Source organism: Myotis brandtii, unplaced genomic scaffold (assembly GCF_000412655.1).
Source record: "Myotis brandtii unplaced genomic scaffold, ASM41265v1 scaffold107, whole genome shotgun sequence".
Classification (NCBI taxonomy): Eukaryota; Metazoa; Chordata; class Mammalia; order Chiroptera; family Vespertilionidae; genus Myotis; species Myotis brandtii.
In genome coordinates this window covers 870,902-883,099 of record NW_005353629.1, presented here as the reverse complement: position 1 = coordinate 883,099, position 12,198 = coordinate 870,902, and the positions used below count along the sequence as shown (strand labels likewise).

The 12,198-nt window shown below is 45.9% G+C and overlaps 1 protein-coding gene across 1 annotated transcript in view; it reads right to left on the bottom strand.

The window, feature by feature from the left end:
• Window positions 1-12,198, bottom strand: part of B4GALT6 (UDP-Gal:betaGlcNAc beta 1,4- galactosyltransferase, polypeptide 6) — a 47,500-nt gene that overhangs the window by 12,853 nt on the left and 22,449 nt on the right. The window contains exons 5-6 of the mRNA XM_014541551.1: window positions 8,145-8,269; window positions 734-850 (exon numbers count right to left, since the gene is read on the bottom strand). Of these exons, the coding sequence (XP_014397037.1) occupies window positions 734-850; window positions 8,145-8,269 (242 nt within the window). The remainder of the gene's footprint in view (window positions 1-733; window positions 851-8,144; window positions 8,270-12,198) is intronic.

Sequence of the window (12,198 nt, the reverse complement as noted above, 5' to 3'; positions counted from 1 at the left end):
GGGGCCAGCTGCCTGCAGCCAGGGGAAGGAAAGCCCTGATAGGCCCTGATCTCAGGCCAGGCCTAGGGACCCTACCCGAGGGGTCCCGGATTGTGAGAGGGTGCAGGCCGGGCTGAGGGACCCCCCACCCCCGAGTGCACGAATTTTCATGCACTGGACCTCTAGTTGTGTATATAAAATACTGAGGCAAGAGAAATATTTAGAGAGAAAAATTGGCTGGTAATACAAAGAAGAGAGAAACAAATATTTAGTTTAATAGGTATGATATAAGACAGTGATGGCGAACCTTTTGAGCTCGGCGTGTCAGCATTTTGAAAAACCCTAACTTAACTCTGGTGCCGTGTCACATATAGAAATTTTTGATATTTGCAACCATAGTAAAACAAAGACTTATATTTTTGATATTTATTTTATATATTTAAATGCCATTTAACAAAGAAAAATCACCAAAAAAAATGAGTTCGCGTGTCACCTCTGACACACATGTCATAGGTTCGCCATCACTGATATAAGATGAGTAAAAATGCTAGGAGTACATCAACTGATAAATGGATTAACAGAGTGTAGTATATGTGCCACTACCAGTTCACTCCAAAATTCAATTAAATCCAAATATAAAACCAAGCATTCTAGTTACCCGGTTAACCTGAAGCTAAATATTTTTAATCCAAACACATCTAAGAGTGTATTACGTTCTAGTAGACGTGGTTACCAGTTTGAAAAATATCCTCACCTGTTCGATGACATAAAAGGCAAATTCCAGCCGCTGTTTCTGGAGCATCGGAATCAGGTGCAAGAAGAAAATTGGCAGGTGTTCGTGGCGATTGCGGAAAGGGATGAGCACTGCCACCTTTAAAGCAAAACAGTCGCACGTGAACAACAGAGCAGCAGCGCCGGAGGCAAAACTAAGCACTGACCCTCACCAACTTACAACGGTGTTAAAGCCACACCCTGACTAGTCTTCTCACCGGGGACCTAGCAGTGAGCAAAAGCAGGCATGGCCCTTGCCTTCGCCTCCTTGACCTCGGGAACCTGGGGCGGTATGCGTGGGCTCTGAGGGCCGTTCTAAGGTGTGTGGTCGTTACCCTCTGAGCACCAGGAGAAGTCGTGGGAAGACTGAAAAAGCCTGATAAGGTCAGATATGGTGATGGCAGAGACTTGGTGATAGAAAGAGTTGATTATAGAAAGCCAAAAGTGGACTGGGAGATGGTTTGGAAATCTTCGCAATAGTTGAGACAAGAGGTGAGGACAGCTTGACCTGAGAGGCGGTTGGAGAAGAAGAGAGGTGCATGTTGTTTTGAAACATCTAAAAGGTCGACAGACAGGATTTGTTTATGGATGAGGTGTGAGAAGTGAGGGAGAGGGATATGTCAAGAGTAACTTCTAGCCCGGCCCGTGTGGCTCAGTGGCTGAGTATCAACCTATGAACCAGGAGGTCATGGTTCGATTCCCAGTCAGGGCACATGCCCGGGTTGCGGGCTCGATCCCCAGTAGAGGGAGTGCAGGAGGCAACCAATCGATGATTCTCTCTCATCAATGATGTTTCTGTCTGTCTCACCCTCTCCCATTCTCTCTCTGAAATCAATAAAAAATATATTTTACAAAAAAGTAACTTCTAGGTTTTAAAGCAGATCATAAATAACCTTATGTGTTTAAATTGAATTTAAGAGAGATACCACTTAAGTATCTATTATCCTACACGTGGCTTATCTGGCCTAGAGGTATTTTTAAGCAATATAAGAGATGTGTCCTGGGATATACATGAAGTTTTATCATTACATTAACATTTTTCATTTAATCAAAATGCACAATTAAATTTTGCTACATTTTATGTTTTTTTCAGTGGTAAGATAATATTCAGGTTAAAATAAAATAGACAATAAAATTATGTTTAAAATGCTTAACAAAAAGATCATGTAAGCAGCACAGAAAACAGAGAAATCTGTCCTTAAGTGCCCCCCCCCAAAAAAAAGAAAAAAAATATACTGTATATGGAAATTAAAATGGTAAAATGCTTAACAAAAAGATCATGTAAGCAGCACAGAAAACAGAGAAATTTGTCCTTAAGTACCCCCCCACACACAAAAAAAGAAAAAAATATACTATATATGGAAATTAAAATGGTTTCTCAGCAGGTCAATTTTTTGTCTAACAGTAAAAAACCCATTTATTGGAACTATCAAAATCAAGACAAGAAAACACCATCTATATAAAATGTGTTAATATAACATAAGAATATGTGAATAATTATCAATCATCACAACTCAAATACTCTATTTTCTGGATCCCAACTTTGTCATACAAGCCAAGTCACCCCATAACTCAGTTTGCCCTTGAAACAGCTAAAATGTTTTCTAAATATTACTTTCTTAGCAATTTCTGAGCTAAACTGGCTTGAGCATAATTGTAAATTTTCTAATGAAATCTGAAATTAAGATAACTTTCCTATACATTATAAATTCCAAAATCGTTACATTTTCAAAGAACATAACAGTCAAACTATATCTAATCAAAATTTGTGTTGCTCTACATTCTGGATTTTTAAACACAATCTAAGTTGGCTATTATAAAAAATTATTTAAGAACATTAAATCTGGGATTTACTAGAATTTCACACCCAAATTTCACTAACAAATAAATAAATGTAAATAACTGGGAGTGCTAGGTTTAGGACCTAATCCTACCTGTGAAATCAGGGCATGGCATTAGATACAGCCAATAAAAATAAAAAAAAAATAGTAACATTCACTTGTGTATATTATATTACCAGGATCATAAATGAGAGAAATTTTTAAATTCTTAAAATGGTTTTACTTAGAGCGAACAGGAGATGCTTTCGTCAAATTAAAGATGTCTAACCCAGAAACTCCACCGCTAATTTTCCCTTCACGCTGATGGGAGAGCAGAGAACGGCTGTGATGAGGCAGATGTTTTCATGTTTACTCTGTCTCACCCAGTGTTTGCTAAGTGGTAGGAACTAAAGAGGGCCTGGGACCCTGCCAGCCCCAGCTTGGATCCCATTCCCTTTTGGTTTGCCCTTAAGGTACCTCCTGGCTTATGAATTTGAGCCACAAAACTGCCAGAGCAACCCCCATCCACATCCCTTCCTCCCCGCTCCCCCCCGCCCACACACACACACACACACACACACACACACGCACACTCGGGCTACTGCTGTGCTGGGCTCTCCCTGCTGACCAGGCCCTCCCCAGTGGGCTGCACTGTACATTACTAGTGTATCCTAGCAACCTCCAAACCCATACAACTCCCAAGGCAGGGCAGGGACCCTGGGTGACTCTTAGGAGAGGAAACAGCTATGAAAAGATAAAAGAGAGAAAGGAATGAGACAGTGAGTGCAGGTCCCTACCACAGCCTTCTCTGAAGCGCACCAGGGTGGAGACTTGTACTGAAATGAGGAAGCTGGTCCCGGTTCTGAACGAGCCACAAGCTGGCGGCATCAGACATGGAGTCAATGGACTATAAGAGCCGTTCAGGCGAGTTACAGATATAAGGGAAGAGGCTATGATATCCTAGTAGCTCCAGAGTCCATATCATTTCAATACAATTAGGCTGAGTACTGAGTTAAACATATAAGAATAAACAACGGTAAAGTCACAGCTCCGTAATGCAGCCATTTCTTCAATGAGGCATTTAAAAGATCAAGAGTTGTTTTTGTCTTTAATCTTATAAGGACACTGAGAATGTCCTAAGTGTCCCGGCAAATTCCAAGAAGCAAAACCGTTGTTTTAATAGCAAAGAAATGTCCACATTTGAATGAGACAGTTAGGAGAAATTCCGAATGGTGTGCCTAAAGCAACGTTTTTGTTTAAACCAAGCTGAACAGAATCTTAACATTTCCCTCGCCCGTCCCTTCTCGCGGCTGTGGACTGATGTTCCCGATAATTTACAATTTATTGCCTGGGACAGGATCTCCGTGTCCTGTGACGAGTTATCTCCAGCTCTCACAACTTTGCTTTCGGGACGTTCTGCCTTAACTGTGCCCTGATCTGCTCCCCGTCCTGCGGATGCATCTCCAGCGGCAACAGAGAACATCTGGTCGTTACCTCCTGCAAACACCCTTCATCATCTCCTGACGCTCCACACCCCTCTCGTTCAAGCACAATTACCCCGTCAGCCCCTCCCACTGAAACCACGGACCTTACTGCCTCTGTGCCTGTTTTCCCTCCCTGCCTGTTTTCTCCGGTCGCACCAGCAAGAGATCCGTGCATAGGCGTCCCCACCTGTTTGCGTCCTACTTTTAAACGCCCAGCAGCCCAGCTGCGGTGGCCCTAGAGCAGTGGTCGGCAAACTCATCAGTCAACAGATCCAAATATCAACAGTACAACGATTGACATTTCTTTTGAGAGCCAAATTTTTTAAACTTAAACTATATGGGTAGGTACATTGTCATTAACTTAATTAGGGTACTCCTAAGGCTTAGGAAGAGCCACACTCAAGGGGCCAAAGAGCCGCATGTGGCTCGAGAAAGCCGCAGTTTGCCAACCACGGCCCTAGAGGACACGGCTCCACACCTGCCCCTGTGAGGTGCTATCCTCCTGCCCCTCACCACCCCCCCACTCATTCAGGTCCATCGCGCCTCCTCCTCCGCGTCCCAGTGCCTCCAGGAGCTCCTCACACAGGAGGCACTTGATAGGAAACGCAGCTGAGTCCCTTCCCACACCAGAACCGGCCTGTCTGGGGACTGAGGGGTGCAGTCTCTGTTAGCACCAAACCCCAGGTGGCTCTGAGGCAGGTGGCGAGGAACCATCGAGGGGCCTGGGACGGGCAAGGGGGCCCAGGCCTCTGCGGAGATAACAGCTTCCGGCAGCTGCCTGGCCCTCGAGCCTGCAGGGTTTAGACCAGGCCGCCCGGCCTCCCCCTGACCCTGCGTGGAAAGGCAGTGTCCCAGGCGCACCCTCCATCTCCGACCTCCCGGAGAAGCAGCATCCGCCTGCGCTGGGTCTGCCATGCGAGCCAGCCCCGTTCAGCTGTGACGGGAACGGCTGAAATCCCTGGTTTTAGAGCTCAGCTCCCAGGAACTAGCCGTTCATTAATGGATCTTTTACGTGTTTTTAAAAAAGGACCTCACATGTTAAGAATCAAGTTAGTAGCAATGTTTCACATAAATCTAGTTATTCCTTCTCTCCCCGTCCCCTCAGCTCTGTTGCAAGGCTCGAATGGGACACTGTTGAACGTAAGTGGCAGGGAGGAGGGGTCGCTTAGTTAACTACCTATGGCAAGGACAGGCCAGCTCTGAGTGAGCCCCGAACTTCCTCTCACGCCTTTACCTGAACACCTTGGAACCAGAGACTGTATTCTCAGCAGGATCTGTGCAAAGCTGAACTAAAAGCAGTATTGCCACGCAGCTCCTAAATAAATGAGCTGATTTTTAGATCCCTCAGTTAGCTTGGTCCTAGGAACTCCCCTTTCCGTACTGCTGTCCACTGGTTCGCGTGGACAACACTGACAGCCTACTGAAATCTCTAAGTCAAAACTCCCTATGTGCGTCTATAGGGTGTCCCAAAATTCACGCAGGATTTGAATTTTACGTGAGCATTAACAACAACAACAACAACAAAAATAAAAGCCTAATTTTACTTGGTTTATTGAATCAGATTCTAATATCGGTTGCCCTTTGATTTCAATCGCTTCAATTTGATAAGCATTACCAAGTACCAATTATGGCCCAGGAGCAGGGACAATGAAGACCAATGAAGACCATGGCTTTGCGTATGTGCCAGCAAAGCCATGGAGGCCATTTACCTGATGTGCTATTCCATACATAACCCTATGCTGTATACTTTATGAATCAATAAAAATTTACAATTTTTCATTATAAACCTGTGTTTTCTATCAAAATTACTTCTTGCGTGAATTTTGGGACACCCTATACCTGTGTGCTGGAAAGTGAGAAGAAAACAACCATAACATTTAAAGTCCAGTGTCTGATAGGGAGCTCTGGAGAACAGACAGGAATACTTCGTTTCTCTAATCCCAAATCACCCTCTGCGATGCCACACTCCCGAGGGCCGCCCCGAGCCCACACGAGTGTATGTGTGAGGACCCCTCCCTGCTAACCCACAGCCTGCGACTGAGGGGCTCGCCTTCATCGCATCCAACACACACGGTCATCACCCAAGTCAGATAAACAATGTATCTGCCCAGGACGTGTTTAAAAAGTGGGAGTTACAGAAATTGGGCCACATTATATATACAAATGGGAGGAAAGTCAATCAGGAAATATGGAAAGATTCCTTTATTAACCAAATCTGAGCTGGAAAATAGCAGAGGACAGTTAGTAAAATAGAATGTTTCCCCAACGTTTGTACTGGAATTCCTTTAGGCAGCCTCCCAACTGAACGAGGCATTTATTTGTCACATAAACTCAATGCAACGGAGCTGGTTTTGGTGTTTGCCGTATACGGGGTGGGGAAAAGGAGGTTACGGCTGTAATACTAATAACACAAGAATTCGTAATAATACAAGAACAAACCCTGTTTCGCAGACTCACAACTGTAAACCTACTTTTGCCCACGCCGGATATGACAACATGCTCCAAGTTTGGGAGCGCAGATATAAAAGAGACACATCCCCCAAACACGAAGAGCTCAAGGCCAGTTAAGGAAAGGACTTATATCATAAGCTTAACAGCACAGACTTCTCCCTCCCAGCAGTGATATTGTTCTTGTACACCAGAAAAACCCACAAGCATTTCAGCAGAATACTAAGATTTCAAAAGAGGAGTTGGAAACCACTCCCAGATTAAGGTGACATCACAGTCCTTTAGGACATAACCTTTGATTTAATCATATGTAGTTTTCAGTTGACTTGCGTCAGTACCACTTCCTCTTCAACCATAAAAACATCGCCTGGCTGTGCATTTAACCAATTTCATAGTCGTGAGAGCAAGTCGAGGCTAAGCCGGGGTTTTCTATTACAGTGCTTTTAAGCAGCAGAGGCAGGCTCTCCCCCTTACAGTTTTTCAAATAAAACATTAAGTGGAATTCCGACATAACAAAGAGATCAAAAGTTGGTACTCTGGCTCAGGCGGCGTGGCTCAGTGATTGAATGTCGACCTATGAACCAGGAGGTCACAGTTCAATCCCCAGTCAGGGCACAGGCCTGGTTGCGGGCTCGATCCCCAGTGTGGGGCGTGCAGGAGGCGGCTGATCAATGATTCTCTCTCATCGTTGATGTTCCTCTCTCTCTCTCTCTCTCTCTCTCTCTCTCCCCCTCTCCCTTCCTCCCTGAAATCAATAAAAACATCTTTGAAAAAGAGTCTGTGCTCCACCTTCTGAAACAGAGGTGAGAGCCCCATGCTCTCCTTTCTGTCTCACAGGGACCTCTGAGTGGCCTCTTTAGAATTCTGGGCTCAGAGGAACAGAGCCTGAAAACCCCAATGTTGGACCCAAGCGGAAACCAGGACATTACTACCCTCACCATGCTCTGGCACCGGCTCCCAGACCTGGAGGGGCCGTGCCTCAGGTGTCAGCAAGCACTAGGGACAGGTGGTGCAGGGGGCAGAGCAATCACGGCCTCTCCTCCAGACAGAACAGAACTGCTACGGGATCTCTAAGACTGGTGATAACACGTGAGCATACACTTTACATGTGAAGACTGGTGATAACACGTGAGCATACACTTTACATGTGAAGACTGGTGATAACACGTGAGCATACACTTTACATGCGAAGATACAGTTACAGTCTTCCTGAGGAACAATATTAAATGGCATGTGAACTGTGAATACCTATGCATCCTGTATAATAAAAGCCTACTATGCAAATCGACCCAACGGCGGAACAACCCATTGCTATGACGTGCACTGACCACCAGGGGGCAGATGCTCAACGCAGGAGCTGCCTCCAGCACACAGGCCCCAGGCCAGCCAAGGTGAGTGCCAGCGGGGGCCCCCCACAACCCCCGATCGCCTCACCGGTCATCCCACAGATGGGCCTGATCGCCGGCCAGGCCTAAGGACCCTACCTGTGCATGAATTTCACCAGGCCTCTAGTTAAATAAAAAAGTGTTGATTTCTTAAATCCATCCAGACCTAAAGCTGTTTCACTGTGTATTCTGAATCAAGCACACGACTCCTCGGAGGTACAGCAACGTCGCCCTGCTCACGAGCAAATGTGCCTCACCTTCCACCTGGGCTTGCAGTCCTTCGGTCTCCAGTGTCCTCCGGGCTCAATGTCTACATCCTTGGAGAAGAGTTGATGAATTTCATCAAAACTGACTTCACTTACGTTGACATTGAGAAATCCCCCTGGAAGGCCAAGAACAGGAAGAATGGTTTTAATATTTTTTTTTTTTGCCTCAAAGATGAAGTAAGACAAGCCAGCACTCAGTAGAGTGAGCGGCATAACTCAGCTGCCAGAGCAGTGCGGTTCGTTCCTGTTATCACCACATAATGGTTAGTATCACCCCCTTTCCATTTTAGTTTGCATGATAAATTATATGGTCACACTATCATTACCTTTAGTAAGTCAACCTAAAAAAAACAACATATTTAACCTTTTGGTTTTGAGTAATGAATATTTTCATAGCCTTTGGGAAATGTTTGCATGTCATTTCAACTTTGCACATCATTGCAGTTTAACAGCTATTCAAGTTATTTAAACATTATGTTTAATTTCAACATAGTCGACAGAGGGGACACAACAGCACAGCACAAAAGAGGTAATGAATTCAGCAGTCAGCCTGACCAGAAGCTGTCGATTGGAGAAATTATTTCACTTCTCCGTGCCTCGGTTTCCCCACGGGTAAGTGGCGATGGTAATGCCTGCCTCCCAAAGGGGTTGTACCCATTAGATGAAATAGAGTGTGAAGGACCGAGCAGAGTGTCAGCACAAAGGTACACACTCACAAATGTCAGCTACTATTACTGTCATTTTTAAGAGAGAAAGTCTGCAAACACAATTCTGCAAATTTTTTTTAATATATCTTTATTGATTTCAGAGAGAAGGGAGAAGGAAAGAGAGATAGAAACATCAATGATGAGAGAGAATCATTGATTGGCTGCCTCTTGCATGTCCGCTAATGGGGATCAAGCCCGCAACCCAGGCATGTGCCCTTGACCGGAATCGAACCTGGAACCCTTCAGTCCGCAGGCTGATGCTCTATCCACTGAGCCAAACCAGCTAGGGCAATTCTGCAAATTTTTTAAACGATTTTTTATTTTTAGAAAGGGAGGAGGGGAGAGGAAGAGAGAAAAACATCAATGTGAGAGCAAAACACTGATCGGCTGTCTCCTACAGGGGATCGAGCCCACCACCTGGGCATGTGCCCTGACCAGGAATCAAACAGGCAACCTTTCGGTGCATGGGACGATGCCCAACCAACTGAGCCACACTGGCCAGTGTGTAATTGTGCAAATTTATTTTTTTAATATGTTTTTATTTATTTTAGAGAGAGAAGAAGGGAGAGGGAGAGAGAGAAACATCAGCCTGCTGCCTCCTGCATGCCCTCAACCGGGGATTGAGTCTACACCCCAGGCATGTGCCCTGACCAGGTATTTAACCAGCAACCTCTTGGTGCCTGAGTCAACATGCAACCACTGAGCCACACCGGCTGGACTACAAATTTATGTTGCACATCTACCACATATCCGCACAGATCCGATATACTGAAGATGTCTCTCCTAATAGGTTTTCTAACGTATACTATTGAAAGAGGAATAATCTTAGTCAGAAAATCATTTCCATTCCCTTGAAAATAAAATGAAGAACTAACAGAACGAAGTTCTTTCCAGCCTCCTCATCTCACAAAATAGAAACCAACAAATGTTGAGATTCCCATTTCTGAGCCCCAGTGGCCAGGATTTCATGATATAAAGCATGCAGTTCCGCTCGGGGGAGCCCCTTTCCTCGCTTCTGCTCCTCTATTCCAGAGGCTTCCTCAGCCGCCTCTCTCCCCAGCCCCCTCTCCATCAGTGGCTTCCCTGAAGCACGGAGGCATGCTGGGAAGAAGTATTCTAACGTGCAAATGCCTGGTCGGACTGCGGGCCGAAGAGTCCCGGGTTCGATTCCGGTCAAGGGCATGTACCTTGGTTGCAGGCTCCTCTCCAGCCCAGGCCCTGGTCGGGGCACGTGCAGGAGGCAACCCATCGATGAGTTTCTCTCACATGGATGTTTCTCTCTGTCTTTCCCTCTCTCTTCCACTCTCTATGAAAAAATCAATGGGAAAATATCCTCGGGTGAGGATTAAAAACAAAAACATAAAAATAAAACGCAGATGCCTGGGTTTCACCGAGCAACCTAGGAAAAAATTCGCAATCTTCTATCTGCCTGTTCTGCTGACAATGTTTGTGGTCTTTTAGAACCAAATACAAAATCCGGCCCTGCAATCAACTGAAATCCACACAAATAAATCTGATGCATTGAATAGTGTGCTGGATTGCTAAAATGATAGTAATCAAGCTAAATGATATGCAGCTCATAGAAGTCACTGAGGCTGGTGTTCTGTATGCACTGCTAAACCAATTTGGGGGGCCTTTCTTCCAGCTTTAATGCTTCAACAGCTGTAATCATCATGACTGTTGGGAGTTTCTCCAGGATCGTTTGCAGTGTAACTTGCCTCTTGCACACCCGCGTGCTGGCGAGTGAAGAGGCAGCCCTGTAACTTGCTCCTCGATGACCAGGGCCTCCCGTGTCCACCACTCACTCCTGGCTGCCACCCCCTCACATTCCTCAGAGTCCCTCAGCAGCTGTGCTCTGTGCTTCTGCTCTTTGCTCTGAAACCCTAGCAACGTGCTGGCTGACGGCCCAAGATGACCCAGTGGCATGAGGTTGGCTTGCCAGAGGTAAGAGCAACGTTTTTTTCTGGATTGTGGGAACGGGAACAGTGAAGGTGCAATCACAGAGAGAGAACAGAAAGAATCAGCACTCATTCTTGGAGGGGGGTGGTTAAGTGAAGATCCGGTTCACAGGAAGGGAAGGGAGAGAGCACAGTATAGACCAGTGATGGCGAACCTTTTGAGCTCGGCGTGTCAGCATTTTGAAAAACCCTAAGTTAACTCTGGTGCCGTGTCACATATAGAAATTTTTTGATATTTGCAACCATAGTAAAACAAAGACTTATATTTTTGATATTTATTTTATATATTTAAATGCCATTTAACAAAGAAAAATCAACCAAAAAAATGAGTTCGAGTGTCACCTCTGACACGTGTGTCATAGGTTCGCCATCACTGGTATAGACTGTGGCCAGGAAGAGGCCCTGAGCAGAACCAGTGGTGACGCGGTTTCCGAACTGTCCCCACTAGAAAGAATCCCTCAAGGTGAGCCTGTGGTCAGGAGAGGGAGGACTCGGGGGCCCCTCCACTGCACCCACGAAGGCTACTTCACCTCCTGCACACGTGGGGCTTCCCTTCAGGTTCTACCCCGACAGCGTTCCAGTGTTCACAGGCAGGAGAGGACACAGCCCCCCCTGCTGCAACCTGCGGAGAGGTCAAGGGCAACTGAAGAGCAAGGATCCCAGCTCCACAGAGAACTCCCCGCCCTCAGTCCGTCAATGCTACATCTGAGGTTTTCCAGTGAGAACACGTGCACTCTTTTTGCAGTTAGAGATGAAAAGATGGAAAATAAATGTATTGGCTGAAATCCATTTACCCAACAGACTGTCAAACTACAGCGGGAAGGCTGGGGAGGGTTGGGGGGCGGTAAGAGATCAACCGAAGGACTTGTATGCATGCATATAAGCATAACCAATGGACACAAGACACTGGGGGGTAGGAAAGGCCGGGGGAAGGTCAAGGGGGGAAAAAAGGAGACATATGTACTACTCTTTGTAATACTTTAAGCAATAAAACAAAATTTTTAAAAAAAATCCACTTACCCAGCAGGGAACTCCATCAGCACATACATGTAAATAATGTCATTTATCAAAGCCTCACTCACCATGTGGAAGCTGGGGCTGGGGATAGGAAGGGGAGAGCAGGAGAACTGGGAGCCCGAAGAAAAGGGGGGCTGCCAGTCCGTGAGAGGGTGAAGTGGAGAATGAAGGTCAGCTCCCTGTCAGTCTTGGCAACAAGGCCTGGGGGCCAACCTGCTTCTGTCATGGGCAAGAATAACTAACCGCGCTGCACCCCTGGCGAGGCAGGCCATGGGCCGTGACTTCCTAACGCTGAAGTTTCCACAGGTGTATAAATTAGGTATTTAAGTCGGCTCTATAGACATGGACGCTTATAGACATGGA